General features: G+C 33.8%; 2 protein-coding genes and 2 non-coding genes across 4 annotated transcripts in view; 2 read left to right on the forward strand and 2 right to left on the reverse strand.

Moving 5' to 3' along the window:
- EMC4 (ER membrane protein complex subunit 4) overlaps positions 1-24,730 on the forward strand; it is a 359,992-nt gene that overhangs the window by 135,801 nt on the left and 199,461 nt on the right. The gene's annotated exons all lie outside the window — the stretch shown is intronic.
- TRNAK-UUU (transfer RNA lysine (anticodon UUU)) lies at positions 1,832-1,904 on the reverse strand. Its single transcript has one exon. It is a non-coding gene; the product is annotated as a tRNA-Lys (tRNA).
- LOC140446637 (E3 SUMO-protein ligase KIAA1586-like) lies at positions 2,871-3,629 on the forward strand. The gene has a single exon (XM_072539223.1). The coding sequence runs from the start codon at positions 2,871-2,873 to the stop codon at positions 3,627-3,629; it is 759 nt and encodes a 252-aa protein (XP_072395324.1).
- On the reverse strand, positions 6,961-7,033 carry TRNAK-UUU (transfer RNA lysine (anticodon UUU)). The gene has a single exon. It is a non-coding gene; the product is annotated as a tRNA-Lys (tRNA).

The raw sequence follows: 24,730 nt of genomic DNA on the forward strand, positions 1-24,730 counted from the left end.
GTTTAAGTCCTGCAACTGTTTTGTGATATATTCCATAAATGAAAGATCTTTTAAAAAAGGTACGTCAGATAATAAACTGAGATGTTGTCCTTACACTTCCATAAAAACGCGTACGTTTTCAAAACCGATCGAGAACCATATGACACAGAAGTCTTCACTCTTCTGATTAGTGTAAATCGGTTTTCTCAATTTTTGAAATCACATAAAATAGCAAGAAAGTATGTCTGATTTAAGCCTTGCGACCTTCTGAAGTTATCATTTTTTTCACTGATTCTAAAATGCTTTTTAACTTAATCACTTTTGAGCATAAAACTTCTTGGTGTATTATATAATGCACATAATTAAAATCAGTATTAACAATACCCTCTTCAGTTGTTGTATAGTACTAACTCCAGTAATTCTTAATCTACTTCCTGTTAATCCTACTAATTCTACTGCCTGTACTTTCGTCACAGGCAGTAGAAAATGCAATGAAAGAAGTTCTAATCGTGAGAGAGGTATTAGTGAATCCTTTCTGGACATCTCACTGGTTTCAACGTCATTTCTAAACACTGTCGTAAGCTGGACTGTTTTGGGAAAAGAATCGCTCAGCTTACACAAGTATGTGAGTTTTGAAAGAGCAAGCAAAAGGCAGAAACGCAAAGATGGGGATATCAATCTAAAGAGATGTTTAAATGAGGAGGTTTTTGTAAATGCTTTTGGCTTGATTGGTCCGGGATGCGAGGATGTGAGTGAGTTGATTGTGGGTCTGAGTGCGGCACTGGAGTTGGCTTATGTAAGAGCAAATGGAAAATGAAAGGAAACAACCATACTGGTGAAACGACTGGCTTGAACATCTGAGGACAAATTGCTTGAGAGTAAGAAGTGAGTGTCAGAAATTAAGAAAATTGCACGCAGGAGATTTGGAAGAGAGAATGAATGAATTAAAGCGTAGGCAGAATGAATACAGGAATGAGATAAGAAGATCTAAGAGAGAAAGGTGGAGTAATCTGCTTCAGGATTTTAAAAGGGATATCTGGACGCAGGGCTTCAAGATTGTCTGTACCGAATTGAAGGGGAAAAAGACACCCTGCTTCCTGCCTGAGGAGTAGAACAGTAACAGTAACAGCGAGGACAGTTATTTTCTTCTGATCCAGCATTTTACTTCGATTTTGACCTGAATTATCAACTAGAGTAAGCGATATTTAGTTCCTCTTATGATGCAATCTTGTTTTCTCTTTAACTCTGACCTCAAGTACCTGTTTATTGTGTATTTCTTGAAGCGAAGCTTTCAGACTGGCGTTTTATTACTTTTTCTCTATAGTAAAATGCTTAGTATAGCGTCACGTAAGTAGCGTCACGACGCGACGTCACGGAAGTTGCGCCACGAAATAAAATAAATAAAGTAAAGTAAAGTAAAGTAAAGTAAAGTAAATAGAAAAAATAATAAATAAATAATAAAATTATTTTAATGAATTTTAAAAATAATATTTAAAATTTAAAAATACAGAAAACATACAGGTTTCGCGATATAATCCACAGTACCGCCTACTGTACCTACCATTTTGTTTATTTATTTAGCAATTTCTGCATTTTTATCGTTTCGAATAATTTCTCACATCCCATATTCCACATTTTTTAATTGTAAGTTTAGGGGTATATCATTTTTCGGTTCATCTTTATTTTCCTTTGCCTAGTATATTTTCTTCAGCACAATTTCAGAACTTCACTACTTCAAAACTAAAATAAGTTCTTGCTATAATATTTTTTAGTGTATATTGCCATATTGTTAATTTGAAATATTTTAATTTACACTATCAATTTTCTCTAATTTCAATTTTATTAAAAAATTCGCCCGAGCAGGGACTTGAACCCTGGACCCTTGGATTAAAAGTCCAATGCTCTACCGACTGAGCTACCCGGGCTTGAAGATTTGATTTTTAGAATGCTGTCACCCATAACGGTACTTTAGTTTTCAAAAAAGCCGCATCTGTATCTAAGTGAGTTAATTTCAAGATGTTTTCATGAAACAAAATAATCAAAAAATTTCAATTATATCCTTAACACAGGTGCAAATAAATATTTACCCATAAAAATTATTTCTACAATAAATTGCAAAATCGGAATCGTCCTAAAGTTTCGTCGTCCCTAGTTATACTAATAATGTAATAATATAGCCTTTAGTGATGGCACTGATGGCTGTAGTTTATCCCAATATAGGTAGATAATATAGACTTATTGGAATTTATTATAATAAATACTTTCGAAGAAAAAGATAAATAAAGTGTTCAATATGAACAATGAACATGTATTGAACACGCGAAACATGTCTGGACTCGTAAATGCGAAATCGATTTTGATACGTTGGGGCATTATTTGATCTTTCATTAAGTGTGTACTACGCACTTGAAGAACAAATTGTTGAATTTAAAGCTAAAAATCCATGGTTAATTGTGAACAGAGAACTAGGTTGCAATGTTTGCCGTAGTGTGAGTACTCTAGGTGCAGAGAAAACGAAGGGCCTAAAGATTAGCGAAGAGTGGGTTTTAGGAACTGTTACCGCTTATGGAAACAATAAAAAAGACCAGCAATCCTCTCTTAGGAAAAAGATATTTTTACACCGTGGGTCTCGAGCTCATTCTTTGGCTGAAAAAATACTCATTGAAGCTAAGAAAGATACAATGAAAAAAGCTGTTGCTTCTATGCATAAAGAGCAGCAGATTGTAACTGAGCGCATTTTCCGCACGGCTTATAAGCAAGCTAAACTAAATAGGCCATTTTTTGAGTTTGAAACTGAAATTGATTTTCAAATAATGAATGGCTTAGATATGGGGCGAATCCTACATTCAAATGTTGCTTGCTCCAATATAATTCATCATATTTTTGATAAAATGAAATCAGACTTGATAAATGGCCTAATCAAGTCAGACTCTAAATTTTCCCTGCTTTTGGATGAAGCCACTTCAGTTTCAAACAAAAATGCTTTGGTGGTTTATATCAGAACTGTTCTAAAGGGAATGCAAAACCCTATGACAGTGTTCTTAACACTTTTTGAGCTAAATAGCACAACATCAGCTGGTATATTACAAGAACTCTTAAATCAGTTACAAGCATTAGGTCTAAGCTTTGAATTCATGAAAGACCATATGATTGCTCTAACTTGTGATGGTGCTTCAGTGCTACTAGGCAAGAAATCTGGCCTTGCTATACAGCTTACTGAAACGTTCCCCAACTTGTTCATTTGGCATTGTTTGAACCATCGTTTAGAGCTTGCCGTGCACGATTCCATAGAAGAAGTAGCTGGAATCAATCATTTTAAGATATTCATGGATAAAATTAGAAACATGTTTAGTTGTTCACCGAAAAACAGCAGAGAGTTGGCAGAAGTTGCTAAAGGACTAGAGGAGCAAATGTTGAAAATCGGCCGTGTTTTAGATACTCGTTGGGTAGCCTCCAGCTTAATGGCGGTGAAAGCAGTTTGGACAGATTTTAAAGCTTTGTACAATCATTTCATTGAAGCATCTGAAGACAAACAAAGGGACTCGAAGCAACGTTCAACTTACAAAGGGCTTTGTAGTACATTATCTTCTACAACTTTTGTACGCAACCTGGCATTGATGTTCGATGCTCTAGAAGAGTTATCGGATTAGTCCTTACAGCTTCAAAAATCAAGCCTCAACCTTATCCAAGCCCACAGTGATGTAACACTGTTAATCAAAGTGTTTGAAAACCGAGTTGAAAACATGGGTAGACGTTCAGTGGAAGCTAAAATTGCTATTGACGATTTGATGTTTCAAGATGTTAAACTTTGTGTAAGATCCAAGATACCCAGTATTCCAGAAAAACAGTTCTATCGGAGCCTCGCTAACAACTTGACTTCAAGGTTGCTATCATCTTCAAATGCGGCTGAAAACTACACCAAAATCATGAATGACATCAAAGTGATCCACCCCATGTATTGGCCAAAAGACTTATCCATCACCTACGGAGAATGTGAGATCCAGCGAATCTGCGGTAGGTTTAAGATTAGCAGCTCTCAGGATATAATTAGAGACTTCAGACACTTCAAGCAGGGACTGAAGCCTATGTTAAGTGGAGAGAAACCTACTATTCTAGAGCAACCGCCGTCGTTTAAGAAACTGATTTCCATCATAAATAGTATTGCAGTGTCTAGTGCTGAATGTGAACGTGGGTTTTCTGCAATGAATCTAATTATGTCTCCTCTTAGATCTTCACTCTACATTAGCACTGTTTGCGATTTATTGCGGATCAGGCTCCTAGGACCTCCTGTGGCTAGATACAATCCCGAGCGACACGTCAAAACCTGGCTGGCGAAGGGACACCATTCTGCACTTGGCACCAAGTCAAAACAACGAGGGCAGAAAACTTACAATGAAGACAGCATTGCATTGTGGGAACTTTTTTCCTAAATCTGTTTTTTAAATATCTTTTAGAATTTCAGAACATTAAGTTTTCATTAAAATAACTAGCCTCTATGCCTAACTTATAGTTGTGTTCTGAACTCAAGTTTCTGAGTTCTTTTTTGTACTTACTACAGTTAGTTTTGTGTATTGTTGTTTCTTTTGTAGTTTTCACTTTAAAGTTAAAAATATTAACAAACAACTAATTTTACCAACAGTCTTGGCATTGCCTTACAATATTATACTACAAATCCGTCCGTACATATTTGTTTTATAATAAGCAAATAAAATAATCAATCTTAACTTTTTAAAACTACACTAAATTTTAAAAAATGAAACCGTGTTACTCCACTCTGTGTGTCATTTATTTTGTGTGTAATTAAACGCTTCCTTTTCCTTTCCAAGAAGTTGGTTTATTTTGAATGTATTAATATTGTTTTGTACCCATAAGGTAAGCAATTTTTTTGTAAAATATGCAAACTTGTAGTTCAAGCAAGCTGTTATATTAACAAACATCCATTTACATATTAATATGTATTATTACTACTGTAATGTGTATAAATAAAACTGTGAGTGAATAAGGCTCAATTTGTTTTTATTTTACTTTACCATTCTTAAAAAATTAATATTGGCGAGCTTCATTGATTCAAACAAAATGGTCAATGAAATCAAACCAAATATTTCTGGGAAATTTAAAGTAGGCAACAAGGTGTTAATGGAGTAGAGTAGAGTAGAGAGTAAACTCAATAATTTAAATTCATGTTTTTATTTTCTTACATCCTAATCAAGCACCTTAAAGAAAATAAACAGCATTAAAATATCACTTGGTATTTTATAAAAATGAATGTATTATTATGTCTGGGTGGCCTAAAAACAAAGGTTTACAGTTATAATTTTCAAAAGTTTTCCTGGGTGAGGGCCCCCTCCTTCCTGGGGTGTATTCCATACCCACCGGTCTGAGCTTCCCGCTTTAAGAGTTCCCACACCTAAAATTTTAGAAATTAAGCACTGGTGCGTAGTGAATTTTCTGAAGAACACTTAAGATCCAAAGAGCAAATATTGTAATTTTACAATATAAGGAACACAAAAAGAATGAGATTAAAATGAAAAACCGACTTATTTAAACAAAATATCTTGATTGATGACTAACCTTAGAAAAATACTAAACACTGGAAGACAGGATAGAAATAAATCTTCTAACTATACCCAATAGCTTGGGTATAGTTAATGTTATGAAGAAAAGAAAAAGATAAGCCGGCAGGCGGATCTCAAATGGCGATATGCTGAAATTGAGAGTATAATTATGTATTTTTCAAAGTCAAATGTTTTATAAAAGACAGTTTAATCCTCAGTGTAATAACCTCACTATTTCATCTTAGCAAGACCCATCAGAGCGACTGGTGTAGAAGAGGGGAAAAGTAAAATTATAAATGTTAGGGAGTGGCTAAACTGTCATATTAATTATTCTCAAAGTTTTAAGAGTTAGTATTGACAATATGACAGTTAGCACTACTTGTTTGACAGTTGATACATACCTAATCATAAATTGAGATTTTGTTTTGTTTTGTTTTGTTTAAAAAAAAAAGGTTAACCTCTTATGCATAGTTCCTTTTAAAAGATACTGTTCATTTGTAATAATTTATTTCTTCTAAAAAATGTCGCACATTAACAATTGTAAGTTCTTACAGTATCTCCAACTTCTAGAGTTTGTAATGCGATAGTAACATAGTAAGTTTGTTTTTGTTATTTTGTATTACTATTTATATTTGTAACTGTTTCTGGTAAGACAACAATAAATGTGTAATTTTTTTCCCTAAAAAAGAGTATTATTTCTTTTAAAAAGTTTCTAACTTTTTTTATATTTTTTAGGGAGGAAGAGCCTTTCTTTCATCCAGCAGAAAGATTCTTCTAAGCGGCGTCCTTACTTTAAATAGCTTAAGAACCTTCTTGTATTGTGTTTGTCCAGGAGATTCATTTAAGTACCCCTTTTTGTTTAATTTTTGTAGTTATCTCATCATTCCAGCCCCTTATCATCCACTTATCTACGACTAGCTCTCCAAACAATCCTTGAGTAGCCGTTCACAAACGTTTCGGTTTGTTTTGCTTACCTTATCTCTAGCCCCGTAATTTCTGTCCCCAATTTTCAACCCCAATGTAGTAGGCAAAATAACCGTTACCAAACACTAGAGAATATTAAAAGGAAGGACTAATAATAAACCTGACTGAAGCAAAATGCATCAGTAAAGCTGGAAAGGTAACGAAAGGTAGCTGTTACGAAAACGAAAACAACAGAATAGATGGGTGTGAAAGCTATAGTTATCTTGGAGCAAAAATTATGAAAGCAGAATATTAAAAAAAAAGAACCAAGGAAGCACAGCTCTAAGCAAATTAAATAATATATGGTGGCACAAAGACACTTTCAAGAGATTTTTGTGCAATATTTTCATAATATTCTACTTATGCCTAAATGAGATAGGACAAATTACAACTTATAATAATTCACATTATTATCACAAACTCTTTTTATTATAAAATTTTGATTTAGAAAAATAAAAAAATTCGCCCGAGCAGGGACTTGAACCCTGGACCCTTGGATTAAAAGTCCAATGCTCTACCGACTGAGCTACCCGGGCTTGAAAAAATAGGTAACGACGTGATTTCCCACACTAGCATGATTCTTAAAATAGAACCACGTGTACAATACAACCACGTTGTTTGGTTAAGTGCGCATCCTTGCCTTAAAATGTTACATTTGATTCGTATATTACGTATTATTAATCGTATGTAATTCATATCTTAATATTAATTCAGTATTTGTTTATTTTATTAAAAATATTTCGACTAGTTACTGCAAAAAAAATTGTACAAAAAAATTTGTGTAATCTAAAAAACTAAATCATTAGCGATATGTAATTAATAACAATCAGTGCGATCGTAATATGAAAAAAGAAATGTCGATAGACCGTCGTGAACGTAACATAGTATCAGTTGTTGTCTTCTATTAGGGGTCAATATCGTTCGTTGGCACACTTACCTACACTCATTGTAACCCCACTGCTAGCTATTCCGGACTCCTATCTGCAAAACGTGATCTCGTAGCATTGAACTTCTCGCTATCGGCGACACACCGTTGTGTTTTATTCTCATCTAATACCGTATAATATGCGAAAATGTATCGCTAGAGTTCTTTCAACCGCGATTATTAAAAACAATAAAGGTAGTCGATAGATATTTGTTAAATTTGTCGTAAATACAAATAAAATATTAAATTTAGAATGAATATGATACTATTATTATGAAGAGATGTTTATTTATAACCCTTCAGTAGTGCGGCCAATTTTAGTCGCGTTAGTACGTGAGGGTCTAATAGACACCAAATTTCTAATTATACATTTTTGTGTTTTTTGAAGTGACATATCGTCGGCAGCTTACAATAGTGGCATAACACAAAAACTTTTAATTTTCCAAAGCAGGTGTTAAAGTATGAGTCCCAATAATTTTGTTTTATTTGTTTTACTCCTTGGATTGAGATTTTTGAAAAAAAATAAGCGTTGGTGTATTTGGAGGAGCTTTAGGTAGCCTTTAATGAATTGTATCGCAGATCTCTTAAATTCAACCCTTATTTTGAGTTGTGCCACTATTGCACATCAAAATCTTGTCTTTCAAGAGTAATAAAGAATACTACGAGTTACTTGAGAAAATGAGTTTATTAACAACTATAAGGAGAATCTAATAAAAAGTTATATTAATAATAATAGGAAAAGTTATGATTAACAATGAATTATATGTCTATAGAAATCAGCGTGAATTGTTGGTACACTCTTGTCTTCACTAAGGCTAATAAGGTCTTTTTCTTCTTTTCAGTTATTGGCTGGCAGCCAGTGTAACCCTTTTTTTGTTTTATAATACCCATGCTTTCTAAACATTTTCTTGTTTTTTTTTCTTGGTGGTATCAACTGATCTGTACTCCTCTTGTGTACATTTTTACATAAAACCCAATACTTTCGATTATTGTTTTTTAAATTCTTTTTTTATTTTCTTTTGTTAATTTTTGTTATTTTACAATAGCCCGTTGTTTTAGTATTTAACTTTTTCAGGCTAAAAAAATCATTATGACATAATCCGTGTACTTCGAAAGGTTGTTTGCAACTAGTAGTTCGGATTAGCATAGCGTAATCAGTCGGTAGACAACTTACAGCAATGAGTTTTAAAAGTAATTTTTGAAATGAGTTACATTCCATTGGTGCGGACAAGCCTTCCTTTTCTACTTTTAGGTTTATTAACCGTCACATCTTCTGGTACTTCAGTCTCCACATTTTCATCAGCGACCTCTGTAAACGTAAACCATACATTATCATCATCGGCAGCATTCTCATAATGAGGGCAGCATCAGAATCATCAACATTGTCAGGTACCTACCTATTAAATTGACCTATAGCTTAGAATAAAACATATAAATCGTACCTATTGGCTCCGCTGCATCGATGACTATAAAAAGAGCAATTTCGTACCTATTCACTTCGCCGCATCGATGCCCTCTGAGCATTCAGTGGTAACATTATATATCTTGGAATGATCATCATCTTCCTCATTTTTAGGGACATTTTCATTATAAGAAAGGAGCTCTACTTTCCATTGACTACTTACCTGTAGGGTCTGTTTTTAATTTGAAACAACGAAGTCGTTATTGTGCTTATTACCTTAAAATAATATTGGTTTTATTGCTTACGTTACTCCTGCTCGAGATACGATTAATTCTCTTCTTTTCTGATAACGGTACGGATCTGACATTTTTAAAAACAATAAAACTATTCTTTTTATTTAATGTGACACAACTCCAAAATTCTCACTTATACAGTTTGAAAATATCTAAAATTAACTGCTATAGTGGCAGAACTCAAAAGTGCAGAACTCATTGCATGAAAATTTAATACTGACACGGTTCGACTTCCACCGCACAACTAAAAAGTGTCAGTACTGCAAGAAACAATTTATCTCCACCGACAACATGTCATAGCGACACCAGTAACGTGTAGCGGACATTCGTGCCAGTGTTGCAGGTCAGAAATAAGTCTTTTTCAAGCCGTCTGGTCATCAATTTTGTCAATTTTTGAGCTAAGCCACTATTGCATACAGCCGACGATATGGTATTGTCTTGCGACATTTTGGGCTTTTGGTGTGGTTTTTTAGTTTCGATAGGCAGAATTGAGATTTTGTCTTCGTCTTCCCTCTCAATCTCTTAAATCCACACCTTATTTTTTGGGAATATTTTTATTTTCTAACCTTTGCGATTGATAATCATTTAGCAAACGCATGCACATTTTTTTCAAAAATAATCGACGCTCATAATGCATTTATACCTGCCACATTGTGTAAATGGCCACCTTCTACTATTTCTGGACGTATTTCTGATAGCAGAAAAAATAGAAGACTTACAAAATATACTAGACAGAGTTAGTAATGCAAGTGAAGCAATGGGACTGACAATAAATCTTACACAAAAAACTAAAGTAATGGTGATTAGCAAAACCGATGAAAATGGTCGCATTGACTTAAGATGATCGACAAATACTTAGGAGTAGTACTAAATGATAAGTGGGATCCAGATATAGAAATAAAAACACACATAGAACAGATTAGGAACATGTACCTATAAATGGAAACAAATTATCTATAACCGAAAACTAAGCTCAGACATCCGAATTAAAGTTATTAAACGCTACGTTTGGTCAGTCCTTCTGTATGGAGTTGAAGCCTGGACATTAGACATTATCGCAGAATGCTCAGAATATCATAGACACAAGACATTAAGAAGTGAAGAGTTTTAAACATCATAAATAGAGAGTTAGAACTTATAACAACGATTAGGAAAAGGAATACCTCGCACCTAGGCCACATAATGAGAAATGACAAATATAATCTGCTACGAATAATAATTAAAGGGGAAGATAGAGGACTGAGCCATATCAGAAATTGGACGGGCATGAACTTTCAACAATTACTAAAAGTGGCTCAAAACAGAGAACATTTTGATGTAGTGATCGCAAGCCTCCAGTAATGGAGTGTACCAGAAGATAAAGAAGAAGAATCGTTTAATAAACTTACTAACTCTGTCCAAGGTGCAACCAGGAATTGCTATTTCAAAATCCACATACATAACGGCACATACGTACGTAGCAAACTTTTTCCTTGTTGGGAAGGAAGACATATACGAGAGGTACTCACTCATGTGCCTGTGAATAGTAAACGGTTGACAAAAATACTTCGTGTAGTATTTGAAGGTTCCGTCCACACAACTGTATTTAAACTGAACAAAAATTTAAAATTAGTTTCGCAAGAAAACACCACGAAATTGGCGTCCAAATCATTTCAATGGTATTTAGTACTTCATGGACTTCCCTTGTCCATACGAACACTTGTTCGTATTTTCGGTAACACCTTTCTCCGACTGTAGTACATGCAGTTTCTTATCAGAGTACACCATTCAGTAAGCGTTTTAATGGCAAAACAGTTCACCTCTTTGTAAAAAAGTTTTATGGGCTTCTCACAAATATCTCCAATGGCCTTTCTCTTCAATGAGTTGTTGAGTTTTTTACGGCTTAGCTTTTCGATACTGCTGCTCTCATGGTTGTGCTCACCACCAAAGTCGAGCACTGTGTACGCTACGGAAGTTTCCATATTTCACATACGCCTTACATCCTCGGTGTGCACACTGCCATCGCTTTAGTTCTCTCAACAATATTTTGTGGAAATTATATTTAAAACTTTTCACCACTAGCATGGGTTTTCCACGTTCGCTTCACATTTTCCACGTAAACCCTTTAATTGGTAGAGAGATTATTACCTAGAAGCGGGAGCCAATTCATATGCACCATTTTCGTTCCTACTAGAGTAAAAGCAGTGGAGCTAACGGAATGAAAGGCCAGCCGCACGTTTCAAAAAACCCAACAAAGTTTTAAGATAGAGCGCTCGGAAACAAATGGCATATCTCCGGTTCTACTAGACTAAATTTGCTCTTTATTTCTGTAAACTGGGCTACAACGTTAAGATAATAACATTTTTATCGTATGTTTACTGTTATCCAAAACAAAGCCGCTAATAACTACGGGATGTAAAAACCTGTTCTTAAGTCGCTTTTTATTATTGTTTATTTATTTAAAATATAATTTATATAATAAATAAATAATAATGAATAAATAATTTATAAACAGTATTAAACTGTTATTTATAAACAAGTTTTTCTAATATTTTTATTAAATTTAAACAAATCAGTTTTTTAGTAAAAAAATATTTATAGAATAAAAAATCGTATATATAATTTTATATTATAAGAAACTATAACTTCGTAAATATCTTTTCCATTGTGGTATGTATTCGTTGTTCCAGGCATGTTTGCATATCTGAGATTTGTAGAAGTCTCTGTTCTTGACGTATGTTTCATGCTCGTTGATCCTGACACCTACTGGTCTTGCGGTTTCTCCCACGTAAACATTGTTGCATTCACAGGGTATTTTATAGATGCCGTTTATTGATCTTTCTTGTGTGTTGTTGGGTTTGGTTTTGGACAGTATAGATCTCAGTGTGTTGTTTGCTTTAAAATTTGTTGTGATGTTGTACTTGATTCCTATTCTCTTCAGTTTTTCTGACGGGTCCTTTGCATATGGTACTGTTGTCATCTTCTTGTGAGCGTGTCTGGATTGCTTGTGGTGTTTTGTTGTTTTCTTTCTTTAATCTTGTGAAATTCCTAGTTTGTAAATGACAATGGGTAGTCATTTTAGTCAAAAACTTTGTTGGCAAGTTTTTTTCCACATCATATTCCGCGATCACATTTCCCTCACTGAATATTTTTCTTTCGGTTTTCTCCTATTTCCATCTTCTACTTCTTCCAGCATTAAAATTTTTATTTAAAGCTTCTCCTTTTATCGTTTGATTGCCAGTTCCCCTTTTTACGGAATAAATATTAAGTGCTTGACTTGACTGAATTTCTTTAAACTGCATTTTTGAAATTTCGTAATACGCTATACACATGTCTATTGCTTTTTGTAAGGTTAACTCATGATTCTGTAACATTTTTCTTGTGGATCTTTTTTGATTGTTCCTGAAACTAGTCTATCCCTGATTATTGAGTCTAGAATATCTCAATTCACAATTTACGTAAGTAATTAGGTAAGTATCAAATAGCTCCCCCGTATTATACGATTTTCCCTGTGCATCCGTTAACTTTAAGGTGTTAAACACATTAGGTTCTTCATCTCCCAAAAAATTTAACAGCAGATCAATTTTTACTGCGTCCTCCTTCCCCTTCTTGGAATTGGCCAAGAGGTACATTTCAAATGTCTGTTTAAATTGCCGATAGTTTTTAGCCACGTTACCTTCAAATGATAATGGTTAAAGAATTCTAAATTCCATATTGGTCTAATTCTAACAACTTCTTATTTTCGTTCTAGTTTGGAAGCAGCATGTTTTATTGACCACAAGACTTACTTTATTGATTTCTTCTATAACAATAATCTATTGTAATTGCTTAAATTTTATCTCCACCTGAGAACCCGCGCCCCCTGTCCTTTGTCATCATGCTACCAATCAACATCACTTAAGTGATGCAAGCGATCTATGATCACAGGACTTTACATTTATGAGCTATGGAGTTAATGAATAAACGATTCTTTGTAAAGACAATGAAGTCGACTTTACATAGTAGCAAGTCAATTACATATCACACACGGCAAAATACACAATCTACAATCAGTAGCGAATTAGCTGCAGTACCACCGGTTTATACCGGTGCTACATAAAAAAAAATGAGCAAAATATGTACAATTCAACGACAAGCTTATAATGATAAATGGGTACAACATGCTACAAGACAGTAAACGATAGAATGTAATGAGAATACTCAATAGAAGACTAATAGAAGACTACGAAAAAGATGACCATTTTACCCTTTTAAAGACGGAACAGCCAAAGCTTAAATATATCTATTAAATATATACTTTATCTATATCTACATTGAAACTTGTAAAACTTGTTTTATTTGCAATTATGTAATTCATAAGAAAAATTGGCATGTTTCTAATTACATAATTGCTAAGAAAAATAAGTGATACAACAAAAATCAGAACTTACTTTCGATTTAATAAGCTCTTTTATCGACCCACAGAGATTCCACTACAATAGAGTTCTCTCCATTATTATCTTATCTTCTGCTAAGCTTCTATTATGTCGGATTCCGTTCTAAAAAGCTTTAAAAAACAATCCTAACAGCAGGTAGAACACGTTTTAAAATTCATCGTTGAATAATCAATAATAAAATTCAAAGACGTATCAATTTACAAATTGAATGCCGTTTTGATAAATCTCAAAAAAGTACCGTAAGCCTAAAATTAGTTCCACAATGCCTCTTTCCGTATTCGATTTTTTTACCTTTCTTCTATACGCCAGATGATATTCGAACATGATACTTAATATGCTACCTCTCGCATTTTTACCTACGAAGGGCTTAGCGGTACTTTTCCTATAAAAAATGAGGAAAGGTGTCTTCCTTGGTTTTTATGTCTATTTAGGTCGCTGGGTACCTAACAGCACTTCCTTAAATGCATAAACTATGCTTTTTTTAGGTACTCTATAACGATCGGATTCCGTGGGAGAATCTTGTTAGGGCTGTAAATATGTTACGTTGAAAGGGACCGAAAGTACCGTAAAATTTTTTGTAGCTGAATTTTATAATGTTACCTTTTTCTTCCAGTATTTAAGTGTTTGTACAAGATATGAAAAAAAAATTAAACAGGTACCAAATTCTAGGAGAATATATTTTTTTATATCATTTGAAAACTGTATATATATATAGTGATTCATAATTGCCTTGGGAACTAATAGTTATACCAGTGAAATTTCATTTACTATTTCTACTACAAAAGTAAAAGTATTTTTTTTAATATTATTTATTACAAGAAAAATTCTACTGTTGGTTCTTTGCTGCCTCTGTATATGTTTTCTATTAATATTACTCCAGTTCCTTTATTCCATTTATTTATGTGTTTGTTTCTATATATTTCTTTCTTTTTAATTCTTTAGAGTGGAGCATTCTCAGAACAGATGAAACACGACTTCTACGGAACACAAAAAAAATATGGAGAATGATCACAGGACAAAGAGATGAACAAACTAATAAAAACGAAACACATTCAGAAGGAAACATGAGTAGACTACTTTCAATCCCTATTTGCTAAAAGTGACTAAAATGAACCACAACACCAGAGGTGACGACAAACGAAGAGATAAATATTGAGGAGGAAGAGGTAAAGTAAGCGTTAAGGAAATTAAAAAATAGAAAATCACCAGGAGAGGACAGAACACCGAACTCCTAAAATACGGAGGACCAAATCTGACCAAACAACTATGAAAACTAATCCAAAAAATAATAGAATAAAACAGAATTCCTCAAGAATGGAGATCAAGCATCCTAATACCTCTCTTCAAATAGAAAGACAAATCGGACCCGAAAAATTACACAGGAATTAATTTAATTAAATAAACTGAATGAAATTATAACACTAGCAAAAGAACAACAAGGTCTTAGCTTTATTTATAATGAGGCAAGTGCAAGAGAAATCATTAGAATACAACAAACCAGCATATCCATGTTTAGTGGATATTAAGAAGGCATTTGACCGGGTCAAATTAAAGGACGTTATCCACTTATTATATGCAAGATAGATACCTCTAGGAATAATCAAAACGATCGAAAATATCTACCAAAACAACACAATAAAAGTAAAAGTAGAAGAAGAACTAACAGACCGTATTGAAGCTGGCAATGGAGATTCTTTAAGTCCTCTATCCTGATTATGGATTAATTAATAAAAAAAGTAAGAACTAAAAAAGGATACTAATTGGTAGAAAAACAACAAATATTTTACTAGAACATTTTGTTTATTGTTATTTACATAATATATTTGTTATAATTAAAAACAAATTTGTTCCTGTGTTTTTTAACTCTTTTAACGGACATGGTGTTGTATCCATCTAATAAAGTTATTGTACTATAAGAATTAGTATGGGGTATTCAATAACAACTACAATCCTATTTGACTTTTACTGACAAAATTTATTTAACCATACAATTTACCTTTAAAAATACAAATATGTATGTAAAAATGGCATTTTAGGTACAAACCACTCAGTCATCCTCAAGTAAGTCTCCTTCTGGATAGTCACTATTAGTATTACTAGTAGGTATGCTTTTTAAGCTTTGATAAAAATCATGACAAAATGTAGGAACATTTGACAGTAATGCCAATAGATCGTTATACTTTTGTTGTGATGTAAGTATTGGACTTTGTGATACCAGTTGCAAATCTTTGGACAATGTAAGGTGTCGCCTTCGAAACCTAACAAGGTCAATTTCCTGGTTTTCGTCATGAAAATTACTTTTTAAAAACATAGTTCCAATGCTGTTTTGTTTAACTTGCAGTTAAACACAGTTTGATAGAAGAACTTGTTGTTTGTTAATGTCTCTTTTCTATTAATCAAAGGCGGATTGTAAGATGTTTTGACATCATACAAAGACCTTAAATTTTTAAATTCTTCTAGTTCTATAGTATGTACGGCATATTTCATTGAGGTTTATCTGACTAACGGCTGCCAGTCCCAGGGCGTGTAAATAGAAATGTTAAGTTTTTTCTCTTTCGCTCTATCAGCGCATGGACAGTCTCCGCCTCCATGTGGGTATTACTCTTTAGTAGAAACTTCTGGATGATAATTTTTACTTTTCTAAACAAGTATTAATGCTAACATTTTTATTCTGGCCGTAACATTTGTAAGACCGTAGTATGATTTCTTCTATATTACTGTCAGGAATGACGGTATCTGCCCATTTTAGTAATGCAGATCTTATTTCATTTCCACTACGAATAGTTTATCAGAACTTTTCTCTATATCAGACTGATCTTCGTTATCACCACTCAAGGCATCTCTAATAATATGCTCTTCATTTAAAACATCATTGCTTGGTGTATTATTTGATTCTGAAATTAAACAAGGCGTATAATATTGGTTGTAAAAGATTTAATTATATTGCTAGTCTAAGTTTGGTATCAAATCACTACATTATTCTTTTGAGGTTATGTTTTTTAATAATTTAAAAATAATGAGCAAAAAGGTAGCTTACCTGTAAATGCAGTAGAAGAATTCGCAGAACTTTTTAGTAGGTACTTCAAGAATCTTTCTCCTACGAGAATTATGGTTCATTGTTCTTATTTAGTAACAAACCACTGTAAACACACCATAAATAGCAAAAGTATTATTATTAGATCACTAACAGTCTACCTCTCATCATATAGATATGCGCGGCGGTAATTCACATGCGTAGAGAGAAAAAACGTTAAGTCCACATGGTGTTTTATCCCTCTAAGTAAAAATGGACTTGGTGTTCTTTTAAAGGTCACTTTCTTTATCAGCAAATGGTTTAGAACCTAGTGCTCTATTCCTTTAAATAAAGTTATAAAAGTTAATTATTTGTTTGTAAAATTGTCAAAATTGAAAAAATGGACATAGTGTTGTAGAGTATCCCTCCGAGGTACAGATATAAAAACCTGTGGTTTGATAATTTTATGTGAATATGGTGTTAAATTGTATGGAACTGTAATAAAAATCTTCTCAGAATTGTTTTTAGATGTATTTAGACACCCAGGAACAAAACACCACTTAATTGGCTTCATTATCAGTGATTAAATATTTAAAGAACTGGTCACACTTCGTAAATACGTATACAAAACAAGTTGTCGATACGACTGCTGACGTCACACACCGTAGCCTCGCTGCGAGGAGCCGTTTTTCTAGCCTCCATCAGAATTGAAATTAAGAATTGATTTATCTTAAGAAATATATATTTTTAAACAATTTTATGTTTGCTATGTTTTTATATATGTTATAACCTATTGAATTTAACAATATTTAAAAATTAGTGAACATCCCTATTAGACCAATAATGACATACGCGGCAAAAACACGACGTGACACAGAGAGGATAAAAAGGATCTAGAAACAGCAAAACACAAAAATTGATGGTCAGACTCTATGGGACAGAGCTGGAAGTACAGATATACGACGTAGATGCAAGGTGGAGAACATCAAGAACTGGGAAAGAAATAAAAGAGTAGAATGGAACGATCATATAAGCCAAATGACAACAAATAGAGTAGTAAAGACGGCAAGAGACGGTTCACCAATAGGAAGACGATTAGTAGAAAGACCACAAAAACTATGGAACGACAACTTACTGGAGGCACATTGAAAAACAGCCAGTCATGTCTACATAAAAAGAAGAAGAAGGAGAAGAGAAGAGCATTAAGATAATAAATTATATAGATAGTAGACTGTAAGCTACTTGAGTGCATTTATGCGCATCCGAAGGTGCCATTATGTACCTATAGTATGCGGTCTACCGTCACGTTTATGCTATAGCCTAACACCATAACCTTTTGTCAGAAGGGTTTGCACACAATAATGAAAAGCAACAAACCATCTGTAGGCAGAATGCAACTGTTATGTAGAAAAAAACAATTTCAGGAATATAAAATAAATTTGTTTCTTTACTATTATATAAATATCACCATAAGAAGGATTTGCACAAATAACAAACTTTAAATTAAGTTGCGTGCATTTTTTGTTTAATAAAAATTAAGCTGTGTCATTTTGAAAATAATTAGGTTACATATATATTTTTTTGTAAATGGTTGAGATGCTTTTTTTGTAAATTATTATTTTACTTTCATTTTACATTTATTTTCCTCCAAATGTTTATTACTTATGAATAAATATTTTTCTACAAGAGTTTTCATTTCATTATTTGCGCAAATCCTTCAGGAATTTTCAGATTGCCATCGGTAGACTGCTCATTATAAGGCATAAGGCAGTCATCAGACTGCCCGACCGACCACGACCAACCGTCCAACTGCGAACAGCCCACTTTTGTATTTTTAAACTCATATTACTCGTTCGCGTTCGATGTCAAAACGTCAGGAGGGTGTAGCAAAATAACCACATTTTTTAAATTTTATTTTACTGAGCTCTTTGTAGAAAATTGAATTAGCCATAGAATTATGTTAATTAACAGAATTTGAGTCGGACTCATGTCGATTTCGAATCAGTAAAAATGGAATTTCAATTATAATTGACAAAATGTTAAAACGATATACGAGTCTCTCAAAGATATAATATATTTAAAATTCCCCAAAAAAGAATATTGGTGTACTATTGCAGAAAGATTTAAAATGAAAAAAAATTTCCCAAATTTTGTAGGTACTGTAGATGGAAAACGGATCAGAATTGAAAAACCAAGTAAATGCGTTGTTTTCCATTGCTTTTTGCCATCCGTTTCGTGAACTAATATTTCGTTATTCGCAACTCGGTTACATATAATTTGATTAAAATTTTTTGCTTTTTTTGCTCTATGTTTGACTATTTTATATATCTTTGTTTCTCGTTCCTTGATATTAAGTTGATCGTTTAGCTTTATAAGCGCTGCTGCTTTAGCTTTTGGGGGCAATCAAGTACTACGTAACGTATTTTTTAAAGATTTTTGACCCCTCCACCCCCCCATATAACGCACCGTAGACCATTTTTGCCTAAAAGTAGGTACGTAAAAATAAGATAGGTATCTTATTCTTTCTGTTCTTGGGCCATGATATATTTCTTCCATGTCCTCTGCGGCCCTTAACTTTACCGTTCATGATAAGCTGAAATATTCTCTACCGATATTCTCGAAAAATATGTCCTAGGTATGAAATGCTTCTTATTATAACGGGTTTTAATAACATTCGACATATGAGCGGCATTTGTCGCTCGAAACAATCGATCGTATTACCCTTCAAGGTCGCGGCATATTATCGTGCACTTATAGTTTCCGGCACGTAGCGTTTCCACTCCAGCAATCGGACTGCGCGTTCACATTTTCATACATATAACGTTTCAGTTTGTTTCAGTGAAGATATGATCTCGCTTTTCTCGACAAAAATTATGTGCAATTGCTCTTCTACTTAACGATGAAGAAAGAAAAACCGTAGTAAAAAGAAGGTTTGAAGTACATCCAATGCTAAGAGAAAGGAAGAAGGAAAGTGAATACTGGACTTTATACAAAGAATTAATTGATGACGATGAAAAATATTATGGATATTTTAGAATGAATAGGATTCAGTTTAAATATGTTTTAAATTTAATTACACCTTCAGTTAAAAAGGTTAAGAAGTCGATGTAAATGGAATTCGAGTCTTCAACTTTATAGTCGGACTTAACTATAGCTTTAGCGTGAATACAAACCAGTCCCAATCTGCTAAAGACCTTTACAAGTAACAGAATTTCGGAAATCCAATCTTTAACAAAAATTCAAAATGGCGATATATTTCAACGCACGATAACCCAGCGGACATTGTTTCTAGGGATCTATATCTTAGAGATATTTCAGATTCAGAGCTTTGGTGGCATGGCCCATCTTGGCTGGTAAGTGATCAATGTTTTTGACCCAAAACATTCTTGCGAAAATGTCGCTAATTTGCCGGGGATGAAATCTAGTATCTTATCTACTACATTAAGCGCTTCACTTACATTTCCCTTTCAGCGCTTTTCTAAATTTTCTAGAATGTAAAGATCAGTTGCTTACATTTTTCGTTTTAAATACAATTGCTTAAATAAAGAAAATAAAAGACATGGACCTCTAGAGGTACAAGAACTTACGATTGCTTTAGAAACTTTGGTTAGACTTTGCCAACATGATTCTTTTTTAAAATTAAATAGAGGTTCTATAACAATCAATAAAGTTGAAAACATAAATATTTCATTGTTAGGTCTTGCTCCTTTCTTGGACACAAACAATTTTCTTCGAGTTGGAGGTAGGTTAAGACAATCTGAATTTGTGTTTAACAAAAAACATCCCATATTGCTACATTCAAGGCATCATTTTACTAAACTACTGTTTTCTTTAGACACGAACGTCTCTTTCACGCGAATCCTTTACTTCTTTAGAGTACTATAGGGGAGGAATATTTTCCCATAGCAGGCAGGAATCTTGTGCGAATAACTGTAAAAAAATTGCATCAAATGTTTTAAGTTTAACGCTAAGACTATTGAGCTCCTTATGTCTGATTTACCCCAGGAACGCGTAAATCCTTCTAACGCATTTACCACAGTGGGAGTGGATTATGCCGGCCCTTTTCAAATTAAAGATAGAAAGGGAATTGGATATCATATATGATAATGTTATACTGGTTTGTTCATCTGTTTAGCCACGAAGGCGGTGGATTTAGAATTAATCTCTAACCTTTTTTCGGAGGCCTTTGTGGGGTGTTAATCATAGACGAGCGTACTTCACCGACACGATGGCGACTAGGTAGAATTCTGAAACTACACAAGGGTGCAGATGGAATATCCAGAGTGGCAACCATCAAAACTGCCACGGCAATTATCAAGAGGAGTTTCCAGAGCATTTGTCTTCTTCCTACCAGTGTTTGAAAGGCACCACTTTCAACGGGGGGAGGATGTTTACGCCACAATTCATACTCAACGTAATACGTGTGTGCTTTTTATATGTTGCGTGTTTGCAGAACTGACAACGCCAATGGGACGAGTACCACAGAGTGACATTTTCCGGTTCCGGCTAGCGCGCAACACAGAGATTCAACAGGACTTGCTAATATGTAACATAAAACATGTGCACCTAATATACCATTTTGTAAGGTTATTTTTACTTTTTACAATTAAATACTATACAGTTTGAGTTTATAAGTTCTTTACTATCCTATGTTAAACATTTTGTTCAAAAAGGTCTAATATTTCTTCCTTCATCCATTGAATCTATTAGTCACACTAGGTTCTTTTATATTATCTTGGTCATATGTTCACGCAATTTCTATGTTTTCTCAATATTTTTGGTCGTTCTCAATTCTTTTATATGATTGAATTCCGGCATCGGCGACTAAATGGTTGTGATTAGATCTAATATCTGCTCCAGGGTATGTCGTAAGTCTACTGGTGGAGTTCCTAAATCTTTTGTTGAATAGAATGGAAGAAAAAGGTAGTTATTTTACAAAACAATACAATTGGAGTTACTACTCCTCTATCCACAGGTTTTCCAGACACTTAGATGCTTTCATTACTGACATCCGGAGAGCAGACGAAGATGGTTCTGGAATTATTAAACCACTTGCCTCAATTTCGTCTTCGTTGAGCCAATCAGCATCCTCAGACGATATTTTATTATAGCGCACAATGCAAAGAATTGCCCTTTTGGCAGCAAGTAGTTTTGGGATGCACTTGAGGTCGCTTTGTAGTGATGGACAAAAGAAATCGTAAGGCACCTGCTTAAATGCTTTCAGTGGAGGCGACAGATCAAATGAAAACCTCACAAGTGGTGAAAACTTGCATGGTCCTTTATCTTACTGACTAAGCACCGCGAGTTTACTTGATATTTGAAGTATTGGGCAGGCTGACTGCAGGAAATCTGGAAATACAGATCTCAATGCACTTCTCGAGCGGCAACAGCAGCATTCGTCCATGCATTTAATCACTTGAAGAAATATTGTGATTTACGGATGTGAGTGCTATACCATACTAGATTGAGAGCGTAGGCGCAAAATTTCGGTCCAATGCTTTTTAAATGCAATCATTTTTTTCGAATCCTGAGAAAACTAAGAAATATTTTTGAAAAATTTAAACGCAGAATGAAAGATTACATTATTACCGAGGGCCGAAAGTCCCTTATAATAAACAAAAAGTTTTTTTGAATGAGATATTTGAAATTAAAAATCACACTGAATTTTCTGTTTTTTTTTTCACCCCTGTAACTTATTAAAATAAACATTATAGAAGTTTTCAGGGACTTTCGGCCCTCAGTAACAATGTATTCTTTCATTCTGCGTTTAAATTTTTCAAAAATACTTATTAGTTTTTTTAGGATTCTAAAAAAATTAATGCATTTTTAGAATAGAATAGAATAGAATAGAAAACAATATTGTACAATACAATCAAGGAATTCCTCGTAAAACATAAACGAAAAGGATTGCTAACTTAAGAGATTTTAATTCCATAGTTTTTTTCTTTAAGTGAAAAACATTGTTACATAAAGCGTTGTTCAAACCCCCCTCCTCCCCCCGTAACGCACGGTAACGTTTTACAACAAATTTGTAGAACAAAATCTATATACTTATTGTCTTAGGTGTTTTGACACACCCTGTATTATCTAAATTTATTGGTAATTGTTTAACAAAATGATGTTTCTTTCTTTATCCAATCCATTTTTAACTTAAATTATTTTCAAGTCTGGCGTGCAAGACAAGACGAGGAGATTATACCACAACTGTCGGTCTTCAGTTTAATGAAGACTACACCGAACTGGCCATCCTCAATATCGAAATAACGGCTCTTAAAAATCCAACATAGTCTATATTTCGGTCGTCGACCCACGCTGCTTACTCTTGTTCTTGTATTACACAAGCACTCGGACCATTGTGGAGGTTAGTGGCAAACGAAAATACCAATAGAACCATCTTAGATGAGATAAAAAATACGTGACTAACGAAAACCGGTATCTCAAGCGCCATTTTGATAATCTCGACTTGTTTTATGATACATACCTAACGATATAGTAGAAGATCAAATAACATACAAATTTTTAAAATATGAAGTAACCTGGTACGACTACACATTCTAATATAAAAAATAATCACTAGGAACTTTAATTAATTAGAATGTTTGAAAAACAACAAACATGCTTTCTGTCAAGAACGTGGATAAAGAGCTTTTTTATTGGTATTTATATTAGTAATTCAGCCAGCAGCAGGTTGATGATAATTAAATAATTTTAAATATTCTCTAAAAACGAAAATAACAAAGATACAAGAAAACGACATCGGGTTCACGTAAAACAACAGAAAACAAGAACGGATAACGCAAGAGATCATGGACGTCATGCACGTAAGAAGAAAACATAAAACAAACCCAATAGAATACAAACGAGCCAATAAAATCATTAGAAAAAAGTGCAGAGAACCTAAAGAAAACTGGATTCAACCAAATGCCTAGAAATTTAACAACTTCAGGAAAGATACCTTTATTGTCCATAAAAAAATGAAATAAATGACAGGTAGACACAGAAAGAGACCAGAACCACAATATTAAAAAATAACAATAACGAGATAATTATAGGTACAGAAGAAAAACTGGAGAGATGGAAAGAATACATTCAGACACTTTTTGACGATGATAGAGCTTGTTCTCCACCACCCAGACAATATCAATGTCGAAATACTTAAATTAATTGCAGACAACCAAAGTAAAAACCTCGATTTAATAACAGTACTATTCAATAAGATATATGACACAGGTAAAATACCATCAGACTGGCAAAATCACCATTCGTAACATTCCCAAAAAAATCTAATGACTCACACTGCGATGACTACCTAATATTAAGCATGATGTCTCATACCCTTAAAACTTTTCTCAGAGTCATTCGTACACGAATTTACAAGAAGTGTGAGTTTCAGATGAGTGACACTCAATTCTAATTTCGAAATGGATTCGGAACACAAGAAGCTCTTTTTGCCTTAAATGGCCAAACGATGCAGAGACACAAATGTAGATGAATATGCATGTTTTATTGATTATCGAAAAGCATTTGTCTGCGTTAACTATCAAAAAATGATCGAAATTTTAAGAACAACTGGAATTGACGAACAAAACTTGCGAATTATTTCAGAACTATATTGGCAATAAACGGCAATAATTGAAATAAAGCACACAACATCCGAAGATATACGAATCTGACGAGGAGTGTGACAAAGTTGCGTATCACCACTATTATTTAATCTGTATTCGGAGTCTATATTTAGAAAAGCATTGGACGAGGTTCAAGGTAGAATCAAGATTAACGGAACCAGCATAGACAACATCAGGTACGCTGATGATATCATCCTAATAGCAAGCAACGCACAAGAACTACAAAATATAATAAATGCGGTAGTTTGTCACAGCGAAATGTTCGGTTTACATCTAGATGTGTCCAAAACTAAAGTTCTAGTATTTTCAAAGATACCTACCTAACTTTCATAAAATATTTGGGGGCAAATATCAACAGCCTTCTTCTTCTTAAAGTGCCCTCTCCTCAATGGAGGTTGGCTACTACAATTTTAAACTCTTCTCTATCTTCAGCTGTTCGTATTAGCTGTTCAAAATTTAGCCCTGTACATTGTCGGATGTTTCTGAGCCACGATAGTCTTTTCCTTCCTAGGCCTCTCTTTCCCTCGATTTTTCCTTTCACTATACGTTGGGCATATTGG

This window comes from Diabrotica undecimpunctata, chromosome 7 (genome assembly GCF_040954645.1).
Source record: "Diabrotica undecimpunctata isolate CICGRU chromosome 7, icDiaUnde3, whole genome shotgun sequence".
NCBI lineage: Eukaryota > Metazoa > Arthropoda > Insecta > Coleoptera > Chrysomelidae > Diabrotica > Diabrotica undecimpunctata.